Genomic DNA, 22,915 nt, shown 5'->3' with positions numbered 1-22,915 from the left:
CTTGAAACCATTTTTCTTTCGTCTCACATAATGAAAAGCTTCCACTTGGGTTGCGCCCGTCTCCTCCACCTTTATCCAGCGATGCCAGGATAAATTTATTAGGACGCAGTAATTCCTATTTATACACACGTTACGTTCATTAATTACGCTCATTTTCGCAGATACTATTACGAACAGCAGCAGCAGCAGCAGCATGGGGCGACGAGAACAATTCAGCCTCCTCTTCCTCCGGCTCTTCCTTCCTCGGTTGCACCTGCTGGAACGATGGTACCGCAGCAGATGTACAGGAAGAGGATTGTGGTTCCGGCGCAGACTCAACCCCAGGCCACCCGAGGGTACTACACCGAGGAGCAGTATCATCATCATCAGAGCTTGCCTCACGTCGCCACCGTCCCCAGGAGCCCTGTCCTTCCACTCCAGAGGGCTCCGTCTGCGGCCACAGCCGCCGCCATCCATAGACAACAGCAGTTGCAGCAGCAACAGCAGATGCATCAGGGACAGCAGCAGCCGCCGCCACAGATGATGCGCAGGCATCCAGTCACCGTGAGGACCCCGAGGTAACGTTTTTTTGCTTAAGTTATTGCAGCATCGCACTCGAAGCGAATAGATTTGCATTGCAATGTGGATGTTCATCTTATTTGCCAAATGTCTGCGCTATCTACAATTCAATTCAACTTTGCGTGGTTAATTGCAATTTATCGTTTCATCTTCAATTGCATTGTGTAGAGGTGGTTTCAAACGAGAGCGGAGCGGAGCGGATCGCTTCAATTAACTCCACGTGCACTACTGCTATTATTCAGCTTAAACTTGGCGTTTAACATAACTCTCCATTAATATCTATTGTATGCCACCCGTGGGACGTATAAAATTTGAATAAATCCGGCTTCCTTCCTTCCTTCCTTTCTTCTTTCCGCTTCTACCGCTTCTATTACTGTGCGAGTAACGTCGGAAGACGATGACGAGGATGGCCCAAATTGTGCGCTCCATCAAAATTAATCGCAGCCGAAACACGGTTCGCCTACCCGCGCGTCTCAAAGAAGAAATCGAACATCACGTCTCTTCAAACATTATTCTCTCTTCAAATGAAGGAAGGATAGATTTTCTTTCTCGGATTTGTTTAGGCACGTACTGGTGGTGCTCGGCAATATTAAAGTCTGCCCTTTGGGATGGAGCGCAACAATGCAACAAAAAAGAAAACGGAGCACCCTTTTATAAATATATATTCGCTTTTCTTTTGCGTCTGGCGAAGTGAAGGGCGCGACGAATGAAAAATTGAAGATTTACGAAATATATTGATGCATTGATCTCGTCGAGTAAATACGATTCATGTCTTCGCCACTTCAGTTCACTGCACCGTGAGAACGATTATTAAATAGGAGACCAATAATCCGCAGGTGACGAGTACAGCTTCGGAGGTGATGTTGAAGAATCTGCAGGTGAAATGCAACGGTTTCTTGGAGATCGTCGAGAGGAAAAGCAGTTCGGTTTTTGTCGTTAAATTTTCGTTCAACGTTGTTTTCCTTAGGATCGACAAAGCCGTACTTCTCGTCTGCAGACCCTGGGATATTATACGCTCGTTTCCCCTGGTTATCTTGCAAACGCAAACCTGCAACAAATTCCGTTGTTATCACGACCATCTTCAAGATATGATGATATAATATAGTTAGTTACGATTAAGAAGAGGCCGTGAACGATGCGAACCGAGTACAGCCAAAAGTCAAAGTAGCTCAATACACGATCTGGCATGACGATGAGGTTGAGGAAAAATAAGAGTGCAGCAAACATCTCGATGAAGAGGAGCAGCAGATCGAGGGCGAAGAGATCGTTGAATCTGTGGACCGTAGAACTCAACGTTAAACGGATCTTTGCGGCCGTTCGAAGTTTCCTCTTCGAATTGAAATCTGCGACGATCATCCTGTTGAGAGCCTCGACGCAATCACCGATCATTGCGATAAGATTGTAGATGAGAAGCGATCGCTGGAATACGAGGTAGGTGCTGATGCAGTTTAGTGCGTCCACAAACCCAATGCCCTTGGGAGTCATCGATCTGAAGCCGAGCGTTCCGAAAGCGTAGTAAGCCCAGATCAAGTGGCCTAAAAGAAATTCGAAGATGGGGGAGTAGGAGGAGGCATCGTCTTTAGGTTGAAGATATGCGTCCAATCTACAGACGACGGTCAACAGGGACCACCATCTCTTTCTGTTTTTGTGTGAGGTTACGACGTTGATGATGTGATGAAAATAAAAGGGAATAAAGTACAACGCGCCGGACACGAGCTGCATTAAATGCAGTTTTACGTACGAAGGTGGACTGTTGGTGGATGCGGATGAGGACAATGCATGGTAAAAAATGAGCAAACAGAGAGCGGCAATTATAAGCAGCGATCTGCACCACCAGGTGCAGGACGATGTTGCACCACGGAGATGTTGGAAATCGTAGGCGGGAACGGCTCGCACCGCTCGACACTGTCGATACAGCAGTTCAAACTTTGCCCTGCGACTCATAATGGTCGTCGTTGTCTTTGGAAGATATTATAAAATTGTTCATTACAAACTTCTGTTGCTGTAACTCGAACATATATGCGAATGTATAATGACGATGATGATAATGATGATGATACACCTCCAATTGAATAGTAATGAGGATAATTACCATCGTGCTCATTGTTCGGCTTTAAATGCAACCGTTTTACATCCATTTGGAAGGATATTTTGTCGTGTTAATGAGTATGTTCTTGTGCGTCTATATGGAAATATGGATTCAATGGAGCAATCACGTTGGAAAACAAAGCGCGTTTCTGTTTCAGTTGGTATATTTATTTATTTATTTAAACTTGTGATTTATAATAAGCCCCCTCTCGGATCAGCGTTATAGAAAAGCAACGAAAAAGGGGATTAAAAGAGAGAAAGCGGATAAAACTTTGCCGTCGACGGGTGAGCATTTGTTGTTTTGTTCAGTAACCGGAGAGTGCCGTTGCGGAGGGATAGAACGAGCGGATCTTCTTCGAACGGTCTCGATCGATCTCCAACGTTTTCCTCTTCACCATGATCTCGCGCTCGATGTTGCTGCGCGACATCATCAGATTGCTCTGAATCTCCTCGGCCTGCTGAAGCTGGGATGAGAGTGCGGACACGCTGTCCATGATGCTTTTCACCTCGTCGACGAGACCGTACTGCGCCACATCCCTGCAGTTCTCTACCCGAGGCCGATGAAGCTGCCTGTTGTCCAGTCGAGTCTGGGCCTTCTTCATCGATATGTCCATGCGACGTATCATATCTTTCAGATTGCAGATGGTGCTCTCGATGTCGGCCAATCTCTTGAGCATTCCGCGAAGCTCGTTCTCGAGTCGAGTGCGTATCTCCTCTGTACAAGAGATCCTCTTCGCAAGTGCCATGTCCAGCCGATCGGCCTGAGCGCGCAGATTCTTTGCCGCATCGGAGAGGATCGCGTCCAGTGTGCCGCGCAACGCAACAGATCTCTGTCGCGTTATCTCAGACTCCTCGAGCGTCTCACGAGTGAACGTCTCCCAGTGGTCCTGAGTCGACTGGTTGTCGGGAAAGCCGACGGCGCCGGGTCTGAACAGCAGCGTGTTCGAACTGTTATTGAGGGCAACGTTGACGCACTCGATTTCGTTGGCCTGCTTCTTGTCGCTCCAGTCGTACTCGAGACGATTTTTCGCAGTCTTATCCTCGAGCAGCTGATGCTCCACGTCCATCAGGGTGCGAGTGAACTGTTCCCTTATCTCGGCCGTCAACGCCATCTCCTTGATCAGCTCCTCCTCGACCTCATCCCTCACCAGCTCCGGATCCAATCGACCGGTCCTCCTGTCCAGACACTCTCCTGCAATCGATTCGGGCAACTGCAGCACGGCCATCGACTGCTTCAGCCGTCGTCGCTGCTCCTGCATCATCGCTATCTCCTCGGCGGAGGCGCTTATCGCACGCTCCAGCTCGCACTTCCACCTGTGCAGCTCCTGTTCCCTCTGCTTCAGACGTCTCGTACTGTCCGCCTGATTCCTGTCGGTCGCCGCTCTCGTCTGCTCGATGCCCTCCTTCGAGTTGTACTCGAGCAGATTGGCCTGATGCTGAAAGCCGACGACGCTGTCGAGCACCTGCTTGTTGTGCGAACGCCATTCGCCTTCGCTGAAACGTGCCACCGAGTACTTGTCGACGACGGGTCTCGTGCCCGTCAGACCCTTCAGAGGACCCCAATCTACACGTCCCGTCGCCCACGGCCCCAACGGTCCCATCTCGTTGTCCCTCTCCCTCGGCAGCTCATCCTCCGGTTTCGGCAGGTAGCACTCTCTGCTAAGAATCTCTGGTTCGTCACCATCACCACTACCAACTTTCGTCACACCCAGCCGTTCTCGAGCTTGCTGCAGTTCACGACTATCGGGCATCGTCGTCGGCGTCTCTTTCATTTGCTCGTCCGCTCTGCTACTATTTCTTTCGCATGGGCACGTTGCGGGTGCCGTCTTTTTTAGAATGCCCTTTAATTGCTGCTGCTGCTGGTTGTTGGCGGCGGCGACGGCATTGGAGACGACTGGCGGTGATGTTTCGTTCGAGGCAATGTTGCGTCGTTCGTGCGGCTGCAGAATGTTCAATCGCGGATCACCACCTTTAGGCAGAGAGTACGTCGTTTCGCGGCATTCCTCCTCCAGCATTCTAGCGTGTCCCTTCTTGCAGCAGCAGCCCACCTTGTTATTACTTCCGTACGTCGTCGATCCTTTCCGATCCTCGGCGATCGGATCCGGCTTCTCTGCATCCTGTATCGGATGCTTTTGTGTGAGCTGCTGCTTGTTGGGTTCAGCTTGCAGATCTGGCGATAGACCTGTTGCGGGCACACCCAGCTTCGGATCCCTCAGTTTCGTCGTCTCCTTGTGTATCAGATCCGGCGACGGCATCGTGTTCTTCTGCAGAAAGTCGCCCTTCTCCTCTGCAACGCGCTCGTACCGTCCGCCGTACGGACATTTCCCGCAAGTTCTCGACGGCTGCTCTGACATTTCGGCGTGGGAAACGAGAAAAATGAAAAACAAAAAATAACAAAAAAAAACATTCAAATCAAATGAATAATTCAGGTGGCGTTGCATTCTTCAATATACGCGCACGTACACGTACAAATGTACATTTCGCAGCAGCAATTAGCGAGAGTTCCGTTTTTAATTAATTCTTTCATCGACGCTGCAAGAGGTTCGAATTGAAGCACTCACCACCGATTGTTGTATCCTCTGTGTGTGTGTGTGTTAATTACGTAAATTAGTAATATTTTTTAATGAGCTACGTGTGTGAATTGCAGATACGTGAGGAGACCGATAGCAGCCGTATACAAAAGACCTTCCGCCCTTTGCTTACCTTTGGCATGCCAACCGGATCCAGCCTCGTATAGAAGATACAAACATACAGTTTACACGCATCAACCGCAACAGCAGCCGCAACTGCAGCAACTGGAAGCGCAGAAGATCGTCAGGAGGCACAGTTTACCGACGTCGGTGTCGACGACGACGGCACCTCATCCGCCGTCGCAGTCTCCTCCTTTTACGGCGAAGGCTGCGAAAAAATCCGAGTCGAAAAAGTCGATCGATATGACCAAGTCCCGTCTGGACGCGATCCTCGAACGCTACGAAAAGATCTTTGGCAAGAACAACAACAATAACGCAAATGACGGCAGCGGCAGAACGGAGGATGCGAATGCTGCCGATCAGCAATTACTGAAGCATCTGAAACCTCGGCTGCCGCCCAGCCTCAAGGAGAAGTCGATCAGACGATCGAGCGAATCAGTACAAAGCATCACCAGGCAACAGATCCCCGAAATCATGAAGACGGCCGAAACGTTCGAGGTGGAGGAGATATCGTCGGACGTGCTCGACGAACTTCTCTCCGAGCTTACCGAGAACGGTCTGAACGACGTTATCAACGACGACGACAAACGTCGAGTCAGACAGCATCAGAGTCAGCATCAGACGACGAAGGGCAGGCGGATCGGCTCGGTCACTTCGATGGTGCGCAACAAAATCTCGCAGACCGAATTGATGCCCGAAAAGGATGCTCCGAAGAGCTTCAACTATCAGGAGATCAAGGAGAGCATCAGCAAATGCTACACGTCCGAAAGCGAGGACGGAGGAAGCAGACGAACGACGACGGCTGCCGCCATCAAACCGATAGCACTGAAGGAGATGGGCGATGCGAAGAATAGACGAAACGCCGCCGCGATGATGATGATGGCCAACGAAGACGTCCTCGAACTTCATCGCACGAAGAGTTACGTGGTGAACCTTATCGATACGGCGCTGAGCAGCCATTTCGGCACGAACATTTCCGAAAAGAATCCCAATAAAAATGTAAAGTTAAAAACAGTAACAACAACAACGGTAGAAGAAGCAACAGCAGCAGCGTTAATTATTGTCGATCGTTGCAGATGGATCCGAGGAATGCCGTGGAGATGCTGAAGAAGCAGTCGAGCGGTCGCATGGACAAGGATCTCTGCCTGGAGATTGCACAAGCGCTGACCGATTCTTTCGCCGCCCCCGGCAATTCTACGTCCGCAAGTACCACCACATCAGCAGCGACGGCAGTGGCGGCAGCGGTATCGTCATCATCAGCATCGGCCGTCGAAAATAAGGGATCGCAATGTTCGTGCAAATCGCAACTAGGTAAAAATCATAATTAACGATTAACTTTTCTTGCATATACGTTTTTTAATGCAATATGCATTTATAGATGAGCCGACTTTCGTGAAGCAGCTGAAGCAGATGCGCTGGGGTCACCTGAAGCACATCCAGCGCGAGGTGAGACGGCTGGAGGAACTCGAACGTTTCTTGGACTCGTGCAGTGTCGCCCCCTTGGAAAAGTATCACGGATGATATACATATATGATATATATATATATACATATTTCTATCTATCTATATATCTATTTTAACTCTCTCGCTTTCTTTCTTCTCATTTCAATTTTATTACACTTTTTTTTTCTATAGTAAAAATTATACAATATACATATATATAAATATATAACTTCAAAACTAAAATTAGACTTAGATTCGATACACACACACACACGCACACACTGTCATCACACATATACAATAATAATAATATAGATAATAACAAAAGTAATAATATTAATAGTAATAATAATATTTACAGGTCAAAGTAAGTCGGAAGGGTGAGAGGGGGGTGCGTGTTTAATAATTTAAAATATTCAACTAATCTGTTTGGCACTGTTTTCCCGCACCAATGGTATGTACTTGATGTCCTTGTAGTTGTCATCGAATACGGGCAAATCGACGTAGATTCCACCTTTCGTCTTCACCTTCTTCACCTCAGACGAATCCACCAACTTTCGCGCCGCAACTTCCGCAACAGTCGCGGGGGTTTGCGCGTACACCACGCTCACCTTCCCAATATTATCGGATCTCTTGCCGATCTTCTGGATGTTGCTGTACCTGGTTGTCGACTCAAATGCATTCGAGGCAATCGTGGACGACGGCGACGACGACATCGTCGTCGATTCGGTGGACGTCGAGAGCAGCAGTCTCTTATCGTGCGGCTCGGCCTCGTTGTACTTGAGGGGTAGATATTTGGGAGTCGGCGGTTCCTTGGGTGTGATGAAATCTGTTATAAATTTGGGAGTGTAAGTGCTCACAAAGGGCAGGATCGTTTCCCTCGCGTACTTTTCGGCCTCTTCGAAGACGCGCGCCAATCGCTGCGGCAGAATCTGCACCGTCCTCACGATGACTTTCAGTGCATCCTCTGTGGTGCCGGTGCCACTGCTGCTTCCACCACCTGCAACGATCACCACCTCCGGTGGCGGCGATCTTCCGTCGTCCTGCCTCTTCCACTTTTGGTCGGCTGTCTGCGCGGTTGGATTCGGCGCCGGAATCCAATCGCTCTCGTTGCCGACATCGTAGAAATTGTAAAAAAGCTCACGATTACCGTTGATCGATGACGATTTCCTCGTCGTCGTCGATATCCTGGCCGTTGTTGGTCCGAGGATGGGCTCCGTGATTTCCGGTTTCGATAGATCGTGCGACCTGCCGATCTTCATCGCGTGCGGCCTGAGCACCGGCTCGACTATCTCCCGTTCCGCTCCACCCGAAGATGACGACGACGACGACGTCGCATTCGAGCGCGTCATCTTCACGATCCTCGTGTTGAACGCCCTGCTCTGCTCCGTTTCCGCGCTGTCAATATTGTTGTTGTTGTCATCCGCGTTCCAAGGGATGCTAAATATGTCGAAGGCATCGCGCAGCGGATTCTTCTCCGTCACGTTCTTCGTCCTCTCGTCCGTCCTGTACGCCTCGTCATTTGCTGCTGTCCGATTATCGGCTTTCCCTTCCTTCGGCAGGTTGCACTCACCGGGATACAGAGGCAGCGTCACCGGCACCCCGGACTCTAGCACCAGGTTCTTCTTGCACACCGACGAGCTGCGTCCGAAGCTGTCGCTCAGCGTGATCTTGTCGATGCGCCACTGCGTCAATCCCGAGGTAAGCCAACCGCTGTACGCGTTGTACTGCACCTGTATCTTGCCCGGTTCCAGCAGGATCGGATGCGGCACAATTATCCTCGAGACGGACGAACCCAGTTTCATCTCGTCGTCCTCCTTCCTCGTCAGCGTGAATGTCTCGTTGAGCAGTTCGTTGCCGATCAGCGTCACCTCGATCTTACCGTAACTGACGATCGGCACGTCGCTCGGTGAACTCTCGATTTTGATGTGGTATTGATGCGCTGCATTCAAACATGCATTTTAAATGGATGATCAATAAGAAGAAATGTTTAAATCGTTACCGCAAAATGGTTCCTCGTCTCTGGTGATCAGGTAGAGTTGACCTCTGCCCTTGGACCGATCCGAATAGTAACCCATGTTACCGCATTTGCTTTATATAAGAAAAAAAGAAAAGAAATAAGTAAATTCAATACTTCTTACATATGATATGTTACACAAGTTGCACTCGTGCATGCATGCATACCTGTCCTCGGTGCAGGGAAAGCACTTGCCGGCGATGAAATCCTCGTAGCTGCTGCAGGGAAACGCAGGAAAATGGCAACGAGGCGAAACGGAATCGGTGAAGAACTTGTAGGCCCTCCTATGATTGCACAGGGAACGACCCTCGACTGCCGAAGCTGTGAATGCGCGCACATCAAATCAAATCAAATTATATCATTTGCATATGCTATTACTATTACTTACACCAGATAATGTCGCTGACGGCACCGACAAAGATGTTCGTGCAGCCCTTCTGCATGCGACCGCCGTTCGGGTAAAAGTCGACGTGACCCATCGGCTGCCACGAACCGAGTCCGCCGAGGATCAAATTCTCGCCGTTGCTGTGGATGACGTCCACGAAATCGGCGTCCGTCTGATCGAGACGAGCCCTCGGATCCTGCGACTCGAAGAGCGGTCCCGCCGGATCCAGGCCGGTGATCCTGCTGAGATTGCCCAGTTCGGCGCCCGCGAAACCAGCCACGTGCGCACCCAGACTGAACCCGATCAGGTGCATCTTCCTCAGCGAGAAGCCGACCTGTTCGACAAGACCTCGTAGCAGCATCGCCAGCTGCTTACCGACCAATCTCGTGTTCGCCGTCGCCTTCACGTAGTTTGGAAGGAGGGCTCCGTTGCCCCAATCCACGCATATCACGTTCGCCTCCTCCTGCAAACGATAACAATGATGATAATAACAATAATAGCAACGATGACAAATGGATGGACGATGAACTTACGACTGCCATGAGGGCGCTTCGCATCTCGTACACCCAGATGTGGGTGCAATCGCTGCCGAAACCGTGGATCATCACCTTCGTCGTTAGGGAATTGTTGAAGCCCTGCTTGGCCCAGACGAAGGCGTCCGTCAGATTGTGGAAGGGCACCTCGCCCGGCGGATTTCCGCTCCGCCGTTTGCTCTGCGCCGGATACAGCAGGAACCTCGTGTTCACCTCCACCGGACTGCTGGGCAACGTGTCCAGATAACTGAAGGGACCGGACGCCGCGAAACATCCCACATCATCGTAGCACACGCTCGGATCTTCCCTTCGCACCCTGCAAACAAACAAACAAACAATGAAACAAATATTCCAAAATCACATCCTCATCCTTACCTTTTGCGATGCTGGCCGTTACGCGTCTGCCGCCGATGGAACTCGTTCATCGACACGACGACCGCATCGTAGATCTCGGCGTCTCGCAACTCGTCCAGGCGCTCCTCCTCGGCACTCGCCCAAGGACTCGCAGATACGACTTTAACAAAAAAAAATTATAAAATAGAAATATGAATTAATGAGAAATTGCAATTCGTTGGAACATTTGGAACATATTAGATTGTTGTATTTCTTTGTAAAAATAAAAGTAGGTGATGGAATGAATTCGTACAACATCTGTTCATCATCATCATCAGAAGAAGATGATCGACCGCATCAATTCGTTGCGTAACGGTACATCATTCCTCCTCCTCCTCCTCTTGCGAAGAATGGCAGGTAGCAACAATCGGAGATGATGGATCGAGGACATCCACGGTTCTCTGTTTCGAAAGCACCCTTTTGTTTTTGCGAGCGTGCATTGTTTGGATTGCAGCAGGGATGATATGATGATGATGATCGTTGAGACTGTCGATAGATCTCTAAGCAAATATTGACAAGTATCATATACATACATACACAGCACACTCGATAATTGCCTACTCAAACACAACATATACAAGTGTGTGTGTGTGTATAAACAAACACGCACAGAGAATAGTGAATAGGAGAGGCAAACGTGTAAAGAGGAGAGAGTTATTGTACCTGTGTGTGTGTGCCTGTGTGTTCGTTTATTAAAATCGAATTGGAATTACATGTGAAAAGCGTTTACGGCAAGCAAATAGAAATGTATTTATCATACATATCTATTTTCATACATACAACCTTTCTTCCTTCCTTCCTTCCTTCCTTCCTTTTTCAATAAATACACTTTTACTTTGATACCCAAATACGGATCTCACCTCTTTTTCTCTCCCCGCTCCCTTTGCCTGCGGACTCGTTTTCTATTTACTCCTTTCGTACGTACAAATACACACACACACTCACACACTCGAACTCAATCTATATAGAAACTTGAGATATTTCTTTCTTTATTAAACTCTGTTGGAATGCTGTGTTAATAGCGTCAACCTTTTATTGATTGCGCACATTCGATATATTTAAACGACAATTCTCTCTCTCTCTCTCACCCATTCACATTTGTGATTTCTCTTCAAATATTCCCTTGTCACCACCAACTAGTTGCAATAATTGCATTTAAATTCTTGTTAAATGTCAATTTTTAATTGATGTCAATGCAACAACAGCATCAGCAGCAGCAGCAAAAGTGACGGCATCATATTTTGTTATTGCCAATTTAGTAATAACAAACAAAAATACCATTGACGTTTCCAATTGACTGTTGATTTATGTGATTTATTTTTTTTTTTAATTTCATCATCTTTTTATGTGATGATGATGATTGAATCGCTCACCGGTCATCAGGAGGAAGCACACACATGATCCAGCGCAGATGCGAGTCCTCAGCAGCATTATTCTTGATGTAATTCTTGCAGTGTGTAGCAGTCGACGGACATTGGAGCGACTCGTCGTTGTCGTTGTCGTCGATCCTCTCCTGCAAAATTTAAATAACGGACATTTTAATCTAGAGCCGTTTTTCCTCGCTCGTAATCATCGTTGTTGTTATTTGTAAATAATACACGTTTCGCGACGGCGACGACGATCGCACGATTTTCGAAACGAAAGTTGTCCAAAAGTCGTTTATTGCAATAATATCTCTCTCTCTCTCACACACACACACTCTTTGCTGCGACTCGGAGTCGCCAAAAGAAAACGAAGTAGTTGGCGCAGGAACAAACAAAATAATAATAATAAAGTGGACATCAATATTACCACCATTCGACGATCGTCACTTGCGTTCGCCAATTAATTGTTTCCATGGCACCATGACAATAGCTCCAAACAAAACAATAACAACCGAATTTTCAAATTACGCGTAACGGAAACAATTGAGCATTGTCATCTGTCGGCGGCGTGTTAAATTGTTTATGATTTGAAATTAAATTTTGAAATCGATTTTGTTATCATTGTATATATATATCATTGTTTCATTCTTTTTCGCAGACAACAAATTGGATATTGAATAATTGTCGTGGTGGAGAACGTAAATGTCAATCTGGTTGTCATTGTCACTGGCTGACTGGCTGACTGACACACGTACGGTGGTTGTCAGGTAGGAATCGAGAGTAAATAAAACCTTCAGCATGTTTGATCGATCGATCGGCGAAGCATCGATCAACCCTCGCGATTAGAAAGTGAGATTTCCCCGGAGAACGGAGAGAAACTCGAGCGAACGAACGAACGAACGAGCGCGCATTCGCTCGTTCGCGATTTATTCGCAGTTTTTCCATTAAAATTCCGTTCGTTTCATCATCAACATCATGATCATAGCCATCGTTATTTTGATTACGCAAAAAATAAATAAAGCAAGCGAGAGAAACAAGAAACAATAAAATCATATACGTATATGAGTTACGTAACGCAACGCAGATTTCAATTGTCGTCGTCGGAATAAAATCGTTACGGCATCTTCTCAACGAACAAAGTCAAGTCAAGATTGTCTTCAATGTCGATCGAGATCAATTTGTTTCATTTCATCTCTGTTTCATTATTCTTGATTAATTTTAATTGTAGTCTGTAGTAACGGGACGCGCGCTAAATCGCCCGGATGCAAAGAAAACGCGCGCGCTCGCTCGCGCTCCTGATGACCTCTTCGTCTTGCAGCATCGGTGCAAGCGAGACGACTGTGTACCGTTTGAAAATGAGGAGGAATGCAAACGTGAGTTAACGTGAACTAACCTTCCACGGAGAATACAAATAAAAACATAAAGAACAACAAGAAAGAGATTCGAATCGGAAAGTGTGTCAGTCAGCATGGTCTGTCGGTCGGTCGGCCGGTCGCTGGCAATATGCGTTCTTTTCCAAAAGAAAGAAAATTCTTCGGTCGATCCGCATCGAAAAGGAAGGATGGAAGGAAGGTTAGTTGGCTGCATTCGGCGGCGATGGCAGCGACGGGTGTTGAAATCTCTTAAATGCAGTTAACGTAACGCAACTCGACTTAACGCAACGAACGGATTGACCGAATTAGCTGCTCAGCGAATTGGAAAGGAAAGGAGGAGAAGACAATAGTGTGGGCAATAGAAATAATACGCGACTGTTGTTTCGCGTCCAATTTATTTAATTTTTGTGAGATAATTATTATTTAAATTAGAGAAGATTTAACGTAGGGCTTACTAAATTAATAATAGTTTCAAATCCGAGTCGACGATCGAACACTTAATCTCCATCTCATCACCAATTCACTCTAAAACTTCTCTAAAACACTCAACTACTAATAACAACAACAACTTTTCGTATGCCAGCAGCAGCAGCAGTAGCAGCAACTGAAACTCTTGTTCCGTGGACGGCAAAGAACTGAGGTGGCAGAGAGCGCGTGTGGTTTTACTTACCACCACCTTCGTCGTCTGTTCTACTAATTGTAGTTCGATGCACACGCACACAGCGATGCAGACTTCTTCACCGTCGCCGCCGCGCGCTGACCTCGATGGTATGTGTGTGTGTGACACACGAAGGAAAAGAAAGCACACACCTGTACCACTGCTCCGCACCGCTCTGCTCTTAGTCTTCTATCCATCCAATCTATACACCAACCTGTCTACCTATCTACCTACCACTAACTACCCACATATATAATTATTTCCTTTCGTAGATAAATACATTTCATTTCATCCCCAGACCGATCAAATCAACAGTTAGAGCAATGCGAGCGCTTAGAAAGTGTTCTACGTATTGATGATGCAGACGCAAATTGCAAATATAAATATCGCGCGGTGAAAGCACTTTACACGCACGACACTTCTCCAATATACATATAAATATATATTTAACGGTGATTCCGTTGATTCAATTCGCAAACTGTATCATTTTAATTGCTTCTTTATCAATAATAAAATCGAAAGTGTTTGCATTTCATGCACATTTCCGGTGCTTACCAACACAACTATTCGCACTCACTCACGCACGCACGCACAGCATATAGGAAGGAAGGAAGGAAGGAGGAACGATGATTTCTAAATTTACGCTCTTTGCGTCTTGTTGCTTCAAGCTCATCCAGCCTTTTCCGGAAACAAACAATTCTAAACTCTACTTTCCAATTATTCGAAATTTCTCACACCACAAACGTCAAGTGCAAAGTGTCATACCGTGCCGTCTTTCAATCTATATAATTTACATACGAATATCGATTTACTTTCTCTCCCTCTCTTTCTCTCAGCCCTAAAACCAAATCAAAATATGCTAATAATGTACGTTGTTTGCGATTATCGTTACCATATTACTGTGATGATTAACAGTGTTACTACATTCAGGTGAAGGTGAATATATTTATTGCACTGCATATATTGTATGACTAAATCTTGATATTGTTATTGTTATTGACTAGATTTGCGACTAATGATGATGCTGCTGCTGCTGCTGCTACTTTCTTTCTCAGCAGTAGAAGGTGCGCGGCGACTGTCAAAAGTCCGGCTTGAATTTGGGCCGGACGTAGGGCGGTGGACTTGGCCTGCAATGGATGCCCTTGCCACTCGCCGTCGTCGTCATGGTAGAAGTATTGAAAGGAGGACTGCCGCCATCTGAAGAAGCAGTCGCGACGCCCCTGCTGCTGCTCGTGGTGGTGTTGGTGGCCTTCAAGTGTTGGTGCACCGATTCGGGGCTGAGACAGCTAAAGTCGCGCGACGTCGAAAAGTTCCTCAACGATTGGGTCGCCCTCTGGATGCTTGCAAACTGATGATTCGATTCGTCCTCTTCGTTGCCTCTTCGTTGTTTCGAACTGCCCAACAAAAAACAAACAAAAACAAAATTACATCACGATCACGATCGAAATGAACGCATTAGAAAACAACAAATATCGTTAGTGATAAAGATAAAGAGCAAAACAAGAAAACGTTAAATAGTCTGCACATACAAACAAACAACAGTTACCTGAAATAATGATCAGTACATATATGAAAAACGTTATTAAAGTAATCTTCGCTAAGAGGATCAGCCCTGCAAAAGTACGCAAGTAGTGCCGGAACGAGAAGAGAGAAACAGAAAGAGAGAATTATTATAGAATATATAAAGATACAAGAAGAGACTGAATGATAGAGAGGTAGAGAGAGAGAGAAACAACTCACATGCCCTCGTGGTGGAAGCAGAGTATCAGAGAGAGTGCCAATGCGAGGATCGTCATCAAAAACATGGGGATGAGAATGGTGAAGAGGAATTCGTGGACGTAGCTGCGCTCCGGGACGTCGTCGATGAGGACGCTCTCCCAGTGATCGGGCAGTCCCAGGTCGTGATCCTTCCTGATCATCAGCACGTTCTCTATGCTCGAACTCGAATGCTGCATGGCCGAACTGTTGTCCTCCAGCTCCATGAAACAAACGATCTTGTTACAACATGCACGTTGCTATTGCACTATTGCGTACATACCAATCTGAAGGCGCACCAATCCAACGCAAAACCGGCCTCCCTGAAGAAGCGCTCCACCGTGGTCCTCTTAAAATCCCTCGGGCAGAGCGGCACCTTCCATAACGGTTTCACCTCCTCCTGCAGCTCGATCAACTCTTGCGAAAGCGGCACCCTGCTCCCTATTCGCAGCACGACTCTGCCAATTGTCATTCATTTCAAATAATATAAATAAAAGTGGACGGTTACTATTACTACTACTACTGCTACGTACCCGTCACCCTCGTCCGGATTGAGGGGGAGGCGAGCGCCCAATTCTATCGCCGACGCTAGGAACGTGACGTACAGATCTTCCTCGCTGTCCTTCCACAGTCTCTTCCTGAACACGTCCTTCAGCCGATCCATTCGCTCCACGTCGAACATATCCTCGACGTTCAAATTGTCGATCTTCAGCTGCACCTCGTACCTGGCCGGACTCAGCTTCTCGGTGATGGAAATTGGTAGAACGACGCGTCTCGTCTCGTAGTTCATCCTATTCAATCCCACGATCTCCAACGTGACCAGCTCCATCCGATTCGGTGGCACCCCATAAAGGAAACCGGCACCGTGTCTTCCGCTGTATATGTAGTTGATCCATTTGGGTAGATCCGGAGCGTTCAGCAGAGATGCCTGATACACGAACTGATCGCTTATACCTAAAATAGTAATACCAAGTAATACCGTACCGTAATCAATCAATCTATTCAGCTTACCATCGAACGTCCAATTGAACATCAACGGATTCACCTTGATCTCAAACACCTCGGTCATCAAAACATTCTCAGCCCTGCAAACTCCCAACGACGCCAGCAAAACATACAGAATATTGAACGAACATCGTTTCCTCATCTTGTAGACTTCGTCTAGTCGTCGTCGTTTAGTATGGCATAATACTTATGATTATTGATTTTCTTCGAGTTCAGCAGCACTCAGCTGAATCCCAAAATAAACTCATTCAAACGCAACCCACGGTGCATCGGTGCACGCTGCGGTGATCTAAATACAACAATTGCGCTCCACTTGCGCTTTCAATTTACATTTTCGAAATGATTTATTTCTCATTTACAACTTGTCCCACACTCCTCTCTCTACGTATACAATAAAATAGAATATATGCGTTTCTTTATATTACATGACGATCGGAGCAAAAATAATGTTTTTCACTTCAGTTCATATTCGAAACTTTCAAACAAATTGATTGTCTCTGTCTGTCTGTTTGTTTGTCTGCTGTCAATGGTTTTGCTATGCCGGCGACACCAGTTTTCATTTTATACATTTTACTATTGATGCTTCTTCTATCGAACGTTTCGAATGGTAAGTTTGATGAACGGATGCGCACAGATCAGGGATTCTTGTCCAACGTTAAACGATGGTTCTCCTCCACCTCCTCATCGTCATCTGCATCATCATCGAATTCGTCGTTGCCTGCATCTCCTGCTACCGAGAAAGAGAACGAGGGCGAAGGCGAGGGCGGTGATGCTTTAAACATTTACATCCTGAAGCACAAACGTGAAGACGTCACCGGGACGATAGAGAGAAGGAGAAGAATGAAGAGGAGCAGGAACTTATCGTGCTGTCCGGATGGCGTGCCGAACTGCAGCGACGATCAGATGATGGTCTATCTGGCAGAGATACAGGCAATCAATCCGGAGAGCATCATCAACCTGTCCACCTTCGACAATCTCCATCTGCTGTGCAAGTAACGCAATAACGTTGCGCAATAACGACAAACAAACAAACAAATAGGCAGGTATCGGAGAGTCTGGACAAGATGGACCAGTTCCTGCAGACGTGTCGCATTCCACCGGAGAAGGACCTCTACATACAGCTGATCAAGGGAGTCGACAGACTGTACGACGCCATCTGCGAACAGGACAGCAGGTTGCGTGCCGACTTCAAGGAACACTTTGCCTGTCTGAAGCAGCTGCACGAGGACTTTGAAACGTGCTTCGGACCGCCCGACTGGACTGAAGACTCAAGTCGCAGGGCAATATGCAGGTAATACATATACATATAACTTTAAGTTATTGTCTGTTCGTGTACAATACAACAACAACAACAAAAAGGGCGTACAAGGACATTGCCGACTGCTACTACATCAAGGCGGCCAAGGTGTGCGGAAAGGAGGCGGCGAAGGTGATGAAACGAGTCGTCCGGACCGTCGTCGATTCCATCATCACGGTCCAGTGCAACTTCATCATGGATCCGATCGTCGAGGACGCTTTCTCGTCGACAACCGTCTCTCATCCACATCTACCGACAATAATTATGATTACGATCGCCCTGTACCCTGTCGCTGCTCCTCTATTACGATATTTAAATAAATAACGTCTTTCTACTTCCTTTTGCCACCGACGCCACCTCCGGCGAACCCCGAGAAACCCATGACGCTTGCCAATTCGTCCTTTTGCTCCATCTCACCGCCACCGCCTCCTCCGCCATCCTCAGAGATGTCCTCGATCTTTCGCTTGTTCTCCCTTCTCCTCTCCCTCCTGTACTCGCGCAACTTCTCCTCCTCCTCGGCGAGCTCCTGCATCCTCGATGCCATGTCGTACTCCTTCTTTCTGTCCTCCATCTTTCGCTTGTTCACCTGGAAACGTTGCTTGACGGCGTCCAGGGAACTCCTCTCGATGCGCATCGACATGCCCAAATTTCTTTGGTGCTTTTTCCCGTTGATGTGATCGAGAAAGTTGATCGAGTCTTTGACAACGCAATCGCACACGTTGCAGTAGTATCCACCCGATTGCGATGTCGGCGTGCTCTTATTGATGACGATGCTTTTGCCCAGTTTGCTGTCCAGGTCGATCTTGTATTCCCTCTGCTTCAACAGTTCCCTCTTCACGGGTGGTCCCTTCTTCTTCTTCTCGTCCTCATCCTTCTCCTCTTTTTCCTCCCTCTTCCTGTCCTCTGCCAATCTCTCGTACTCTTCCCTATCCCATTTCCTGCGGTGATCGTCCGGTCTCGTACTCATCCTACAAACAATCAATCAATCAATATCGAATATTTAACAAATGTTGATAATATTGTTATCAAACAGTGCAACGAAATGGAAACTTACTTATTTTTATTAGTCTCTAGGTTAGAATTCAACAACACCACCACCACTGTCAACAACTTATTTGTGGCGGCACTTGTCAAATTTACGATTTCGCCAACCGTTCGTTTTAAATTCGCAACAATTCGCAACTGTTCGCAACCTTCCGTTCAATCAATTCTATTTTTTTTTCAACATTTACTAATCGCGACCACCAAAATCACACACACTTGTTGTTGTTATTGTTATTATTGTTCGCTAATCGCAATGCCGCGATTTTATTCTCACCATTCTGACAGCTGACGTATCTCGCATTGTTTGACGTTTGTCGCTCTCTGATTGACGTGAGAACAAAGTGCGGTGCGGTGTGGTGGGTGGTTTGTTGTTATTATTGTTGCGTTTCTGTAATGTGAGTAAGATATAGAGAGAGAGAGAGCGAGTTTCGTTCGTTTGTTCGGTCGAGTGGTCGAGAACAACGGAAAGGAAAGAGTTGAGCGATTTCTGCAAGTAACAAAAGGACATGTCGAGGTTGCGGTCGTTAGCTCCCGCTGCAGTCCTGCTGTACGTGTGCGTCTCGGTGGGAGCAAGCGTCGGCGGTGATGCCGGTGATTTGGATCAATGCAAGGAAGCGTGTGCGGAGAGCTTCTTCCTGCTGCCCCAGGTCTGTGATAGTCATCAGCAGCACACCACAAAACTGCACATCAGTATATTAATGCGTCTGCAAGAGTCATCAATTAATAATTTGTTAAAATTGGTCGCAGATCGAGGACGTGCAGGAGATTTGCCAGAGGGGCTGTCGCATCTTCAACATCATATACCTGAGGGAGGATCACGATCTGAATTCGACAAAAGAAGAATGTCATCTCTGTAAGTTGATCCTTATCATTATCATCACAAACGACAATTTATATATTTATATGCAAAAGCTTGCAACGAGGCATACACTGGGAGGACGGAACAGCTAAAGTCGTGCGAGGTGGGCTGCTCGGCGACCTGGAAGAGAAAGGAAGCGGCCGATCTGTCGCTGATCCCGTTGTTCCTGCAATTCGAGCAGCTTCGTCAGCAGGATAGGAGCGGTGGTGCTGCGGTCATCGTCGAACCAGAATTGGAGATCGTCGAGTCGGAGGATTTGATCCTCGAACCGCTGATGCAAAATCAAATCGAGATCATCGGATACAGCGTCGAATACAAGATACCGGAGGCAAAGATCCGGACTATGCCGATCGATGATCACTGGAGGACGGAAGAGATCGTGGAAGCGATGGACGATCGTCGTGGAAATTCGCAACTGCAGCAGCAGCAGCAGCCGTCCGGCGATTGGTTGGATTGTGCGTCCAGGAACTCGGGGATACCGAAATGGTTTCTGCTGCTCGCCATAATCGTTGCGATACTTGCAGCCCTCTTCCTCAGCATCAGCAGCGAGCGAAAGTTGATCATCGACGTCGAGGATGATTTTGATTTGGAAGCTCGTCTTCTCATCGAAGCCGATCGTCGATGCAGAAATGAGAAGGAGGAAATGGAAGAGGCGGAAGCGTTGCCAGCAAAGCAACCACTACACCTTGCTAGCAACGAATGCAACACGGAAACTGAGAGGATGACGGTGATTCAACTCTAAACGATTCTCATCCTCCTCCACCTCCTCTAATAATAATTATTATTCAAATCTAGTCATCACACTCATTTCCTTATCTCCTCTGTTCCTTATATTTATATATATCTTGTTGTTGTTGCTGCTGCTGATGCTGCTGTTGTTAATGATGATGTTGATGTGTATTTCTTTGTATGCTATAGTAATATATTAATAGTAATAACAACAACAACAATTATAATAATAATAATAGTGGTAGTATTTCCAAATAAATGATTGTTCGAAACGACAGGAGCAAGGGTTAATAGTCTGCGGCGGTGTTGGCGAGGTAATCGCGTCTTCCGATGTTCGAGGCCTGCTTGTTTTGGAGCGCTTCCAGTTTGGGGCAGTCGGTGATGCGATGGCCGAGACCGCCGCAGTAGGCGCAACCTTTGTCGTCGCCCAGGTTCAGGTACTTCTCGTTCTCGGAGCAGAGATCTGCCAGGAATTGGGGCACCTTCTGCTTGGCCTCGATCAGCAGATGCTTCAGATCGAGCAGCACGGACTCGTCGTTCGCCTTGTTGATGAACGTCGTCGCGACGCCCTGCTTACCGGATCTGCCCGTACGTCCGATCCTGTGCACGTAGTTCTCCACGTCGTCGGGCATATCGTAATTGATGACGTGCTGCACGTCCGCGAAATCGAGACCCTTGGAGGCGACGTCCGTCGCAACGAGCACGTCCTTCTGCTGCTTCCGGAATGCCTCCACCGATCTGGAACGTTCCTCCTGGTCCTTGCCGCCGTGAATCGCGACCGCCTCGACGCCCTTGAGCAGCAGGTACTCGTGGATGGCGTCCACGTCCTGCTTCTTCTCGGCGAAGATGAGCACCGGCGGCGGCGTCTTTTGCAAACATTCGAGCAGGTACACGATCTTGGCCTCCTGCTTCACGTACTCGACCTCCTGGACGACGTTCATCGAGGCGGCACCGGCCCGTCCCACGTTGATCGTGACCGGCTTCACGAGCGCCGAACGCGCAAAGTTCTGTATCTTCTTCGGCATCGTCGCCGAAAAGAGAAGCGTCTGTCGTTGACCCTGCGCTCAACAAATCAAAATGTTTTTCTTTCAAGTTGCTTCTTCTTCTTCTTCTTCTGCTACTACTTGCTGTAGATACTCACATTGAAATAGGAAAAGATTGTACGGACGTCCTCCTCGAAGCCCAGGTCGATCATCCTGTCCGCCTCGTCCATGCAAAGATACCGGCAAACACCGAGTCGAACGGTTTTCTTCTCGAGCATGTCCATGAGTCGACCGGGCGTTGCAACCATTATGTGAACTCCCCTGCAACACGAACGCAAAAATGTGGTTAAATGTCTGTACATGTACTTTCTCTATATTAATACCTCTGTATTATTTCGATGCACTCGGAGACGGGCACCCCGCCTATTGCCAAGCAGCTGCGAATCTCTGGCATGCCGTTCTTCCGAAGTCCTGCGCAGAAACCCTGGATAATGTCGAAGGTCTGCTTGGCGAGTTCTCGGGACGGACAGATGATCAGGCCGTACGGACCCTCGTTCTTGATGAACGGCAGTTTCACCTCCTGCTCCAAGCAGAACATGACTATGGGCAGCACGAAGACGAGAGTCTTCCCCGAACCGGTGAAGGCGATACCGATCAGATCGCGACCTGCGAGCACCGTCGGGATGCCCTGCACCTGGATCGGCGTCGGACTTTTGATACCGCGTCCCTCCAATGCGGCGACGATGCTCGCATGCAGTTTCATCTGACGGAACGTGGTCAGAGGCGCCGGGATGCTCTCCCCCTCGACCAGGATGCGCAGCTCACGTCTAACACGTTCGTGTCTCTCCTCGCTCATCTCGTTCACGAATCTCGGTGGCCTCCAGCTGCAACAAAACGGTTTGATTAGTTCGTTCGTTCGTCTCTCAGTCCATCGTATTACCTCGTCTTAATCGGATCGTTGTACTGGATACCCTTGGCCAGCTCGGACACACCCATCAGTGCCTTCTTCTCTGCGACGCTCTCCAGGATCTCCTCCTCCTTTCGCAGCTGTCTCTCTGCTGCACTCACCTTTTTCGCTGCAATCATCAATCATACAAGAACAACACGATCATTCTGCATCTTCAAATAATCTCAATCCTGACTCACCTTCAGCCAATTTCTTCAGCTCCGTGTGCTGATCTAGCAACGAAATGTTGTACTTTCTGCCCCACACCTCCACCTCGTCCTCATCGTCGTTCGTCTCGTTTTCGCTGGACGACTTTGGCTTACTCTGATCATCCTTAAGCTGAACCGACAGAAAAGTTAAAACCCCCACAACTAACAACAACACAAATAATGATAATCAATCACACCTGTCCGATTCTGCCTAGCTTGACCAGCTGCTGCTTTTTCCTCTCCTTGATAGGAACGTACGGCACGTATTCATCGTCATCTGAATCACTGTGGTTGTTTCGTCCCCTCGCATCCTTATCTTCCTCTTTCCGATATCTCTGCAGAGCATTTCACTCAGTCATTCAAACCTCTCGGTTTTACGTAAAGTTAACGTTAAGCAATCTTACCTTCAGTGGAGGCGGCTCTGCTTCCTTGCTCATCTTTTAAACGTGCTGGTGGTAGTTTCACTCGTTTCACTTGCACACTGCACTGCACACCAATACGAATCGAGCGCCGTTTGTTTATTTACAAATTTCACATGAACATAACCTAATCTAACCTGAAGTCATACGCAAACAGAAAATACCAA

General features: G+C 47.6%; 8 protein-coding genes across 10 annotated transcripts; 3 read left to right on the top strand and 5 right to left on the bottom strand.

The window, feature by feature from the left end:
- Positions 1 to 512: 512 nt before the first annotated feature.
- LOC108558759 lies at positions 513 to 6,886 on the top strand. Its single transcript, XM_017915774.1, has 4 exons — positions 513 to 557; positions 5,294 to 6,335; positions 6,413 to 6,647; positions 6,715 to 6,886. Exons 1-4 carry the CDS (start codon positions 520 to 522, stop codon positions 6,855 to 6,857), a joined length of 1,458 nt encoding a protein of 485 aa, XP_017771263.1. The 5' UTR covers positions 513 to 519; the 3' UTR covers positions 6,858 to 6,886.
- On the bottom strand, positions 2,894 to 4,482 carry LOC108558758 (tektin-4). Its single transcript, XM_017915773.1, has one exon. The coding sequence runs from the start codon at positions 4,416 to 4,418 to the stop codon at positions 2,952 to 2,954; it is 1,467 nt and encodes a 488-aa protein (XP_017771262.1). The 5' UTR covers positions 4,419 to 4,482; the 3' UTR covers positions 2,894 to 2,951.
- Positions 6,887 to 7,146: 260 nt separating the features above from the next.
- LOC108558749 lies at positions 7,147 to 14,289 on the bottom strand. The gene is made up of 8 exons (XM_017915761.1): positions 13,300 to 14,289; positions 11,481 to 11,620; positions 10,090 to 10,228; positions 9,715 to 10,030; positions 9,185 to 9,644; positions 8,964 to 9,117; positions 8,782 to 8,870; positions 7,147 to 8,721 (listed from the first exon to the last, which is right to left on the bottom strand). Exons 2-8 carry the CDS (start codon positions 11,536 to 11,538, stop codon positions 7,196 to 7,198), a joined length of 2,742 nt encoding a protein of 913 aa, XP_017771250.1. The 5' UTR covers positions 11,539 to 11,620; positions 13,300 to 14,289; the 3' UTR covers positions 7,147 to 7,195.
- A 138-nt stretch (positions 14,290 to 14,427) lies between these two features.
- On the bottom strand, positions 14,428 to 16,485 carry LOC108558753 (epsilon-sarcoglycan). 2 transcript variants are annotated; one of them, XM_017915765.1, is made up of 6 exons: positions 16,269 to 16,485; positions 15,791 to 16,211; positions 15,541 to 15,715; positions 15,243 to 15,478; positions 15,049 to 15,114; positions 14,428 to 14,896 (listed from the first exon to the last, which is right to left on the bottom strand). In XM_017915765.1, exons 1-6 carry the CDS (start codon positions 16,402 to 16,404, stop codon positions 14,581 to 14,583), a joined length of 1,350 nt encoding a protein of 449 aa, XP_017771254.1. In that variant the 5' UTR covers positions 16,405 to 16,485; the 3' UTR covers positions 14,428 to 14,580. The 2 variants fall into 2 exon arrangements, with proteins under 2 accessions (XP_017771254.1, XP_017771255.1); XM_017915766.1 differs by lacking the exon at positions 15,049 to 15,114.
- Positions 16,486 to 16,606: 121 nt separating this feature from the next.
- LOC108558745 lies at positions 16,607 to 17,883 on the top strand. The gene is given in 3 exon segments (XM_017915758.1): positions 16,607 to 17,254; positions 17,302 to 17,537; positions 17,540 to 17,883. Coding segments are annotated over 3 exon segments (948 nt in total). The 5' UTR covers positions 16,607 to 16,886.
- Positions 17,611 to 18,774, bottom strand: LOC108558756 (zinc finger matrin-type protein 2-like). The gene is made up of 2 exons (XM_017915770.1): positions 18,614 to 18,774; positions 17,611 to 18,527 (listed from the first exon to the last, which is right to left on the bottom strand). The coding sequence occupies exon 2, from the start codon at positions 18,524 to 18,526 to the stop codon at positions 17,891 to 17,893; it is 636 nt and encodes a 211-aa protein (XP_017771259.1). The 5' UTR covers position 18,527; positions 18,614 to 18,774; the 3' UTR covers positions 17,611 to 17,890.
- A 123-nt stretch (positions 18,775 to 18,897) lies between these two features.
- LOC108558754 (transmembrane protein 59-like) lies at positions 18,898 to 20,420 on the top strand. Of its 2 annotated transcripts, none has more exons than XM_017915767.1 (3): positions 18,898 to 19,250; positions 19,351 to 19,456; positions 19,516 to 20,420. In XM_017915767.1, exons 1-3 carry the CDS (start codon positions 19,110 to 19,112, stop codon positions 20,202 to 20,204), a joined length of 936 nt encoding a protein of 311 aa, XP_017771256.1. In that variant the 5' UTR covers positions 18,898 to 19,109; the 3' UTR covers positions 20,205 to 20,420. The 2 variants fall into 2 exon arrangements, with proteins under 2 accessions (XP_017771256.1, XP_017771257.1); XM_017915768.1 differs by having other exon boundaries at positions 19,110 to 19,293.
- A 7-nt stretch (positions 20,421 to 20,427) lies between these two features.
- LOC108558750 (ATP-dependent RNA helicase abstrakt) lies at positions 20,428 to 22,889 on the bottom strand. The gene is made up of 7 exons (XM_017915762.1): positions 22,734 to 22,889; positions 22,527 to 22,664; positions 22,321 to 22,459; positions 22,115 to 22,250; positions 21,558 to 22,058; positions 21,333 to 21,495; positions 20,428 to 21,249 (listed from the first exon to the last, which is right to left on the bottom strand). Exons 1-7 carry the CDS (start codon positions 22,764 to 22,766, stop codon positions 20,479 to 20,481), a joined length of 1,881 nt encoding a protein of 626 aa, XP_017771251.1. The 5' UTR covers positions 22,767 to 22,889; the 3' UTR covers positions 20,428 to 20,478.
- Positions 22,890 to 22,915: the final 26 nt, after the last annotated feature.

The sequence above is a fragment of the Nicrophorus vespilloides genome, unplaced genomic scaffold, assembly GCF_001412225.1.
Source record: "Nicrophorus vespilloides isolate i.1.1-1 unplaced genomic scaffold, Nicve_v1.0, whole genome shotgun sequence".
NCBI lineage: Eukaryota > Metazoa > Arthropoda > Insecta > Coleoptera > Silphidae > Nicrophorus > Nicrophorus vespilloides.
The sequence above is the reverse complement of the archived record's forward strand: the minus strand, read 5'-3'. Positions and strand labels throughout refer to the sequence as shown.

Excerpts from the sequence above, each read along its gene's own strand:
- LOC108558759 (XM_017915774.1), top strand. The coding sequence starts at position 520 with ATGATGCGCAGGCATCCAGTCACCGTGAGGACCCCGAG. Across the intron at positions 6,336-6,412 it reads AAAAGAATCCCAATAAAAAT|ATGGATCCGAGGAATGCCGT; the intron begins GTAAAGTTAAAA and ends CGATCGTTGCAG. Across the intron at positions 6,648-6,714 it reads TTCGTGCAAATCGCAACTAG|ATGAGCCGACTTTCGTGAAG; the intron begins GTAAAAATCATA and ends ATGCATTTATAG.
- LOC108558758 (XM_017915773.1), bottom strand. The coding sequence starts at position 4,418 with ATGAAAGAGACGCCGACGACGATGCCCGATAGTCGTGAACTGCAGCAA.
- LOC108558749 (XM_017915761.1), bottom strand. The coding sequence starts at position 11,538 with ATGCTGCTGAGGACTCGCATCTGCGCTGGATCATGTGTGTGCTTCCTC. Across the intron at positions 8,871-8,963 it reads TTTCCCTGCACCGAGGACAG|CAAATGCGGTAACATGGGTT; the intron begins GTATGCATGCAT and ends TCTTATATAAAG. Across the intron at positions 8,722-8,781 it reads AGACGAGGAACCATTTTGCG|CGCATCAATACCACATCAAA; the intron begins GTAACGATTTAA and ends GTTTGAATGCAG.
- LOC108558753 (XM_017915765.1), bottom strand. The coding sequence starts at position 16,404 with ATGAGGAAACGATGTTCGTTCAATATTCTGTATGTTTTGCTGGCGTCG. Across the intron at positions 15,479-15,540 it reads ATTGGTGCGCCTTCAGATTG|CTGGAGGACAACAGTTCGGC; the intron begins GTATGTACGCAA and ends TGTTTCATGGAG. Across the intron at positions 15,115-15,242 it reads TGCTTCCACCACGAGGGCAT|GGCTGATCCTCTTAGCGAAG; the intron begins GTGAGTTGTTTC and ends GTACTTTTGCAG.
- LOC108558756 (XM_017915770.1), bottom strand. The coding sequence starts at position 18,526 with ATGAGTACGAGACCGGACGATCACCGCAGGAAATGGGATAGGGAAGAG.
- LOC108558754 (XM_017915767.1), top strand. The coding sequence starts at position 19,110 with ATGTCGAGGTTGCGGTCGTTAGCTCCCGCTGCAGTCCTGCTGTACGTG. Across the intron at positions 19,251-19,350 it reads GCTTCTTCCTGCTGCCCCAG|ATCGAGGACGTGCAGGAGAT; the intron begins GTCTGTGATAGT and ends AATTGGTCGCAG. Across the intron at positions 19,457-19,515 it reads AAAAGAAGAATGTCATCTCT|CTTGCAACGAGGCATACACT; the intron begins GTAAGTTGATCC and ends TATATGCAAAAG.
- LOC108558750 (XM_017915762.1), bottom strand. The coding sequence starts at position 22,766 with ATGAGCAAGGAAGCAGAGCCGCCTCCACTGAAG. Across the intron at positions 22,251-22,320 it reads GCTGAAGAAATTGGCTGAAG|CGAAAAAGGTGAGTGCAGCA; the intron begins GTGAGTCAGGAT and ends TGATGATTGCAG. Across the intron at positions 21,496-21,557 it reads TGCATCGAAATAATACAGAG|GGGAGTTCACATAATGGTTG; the intron begins GTATTAATATAG and ends TTCGTGTTGCAG.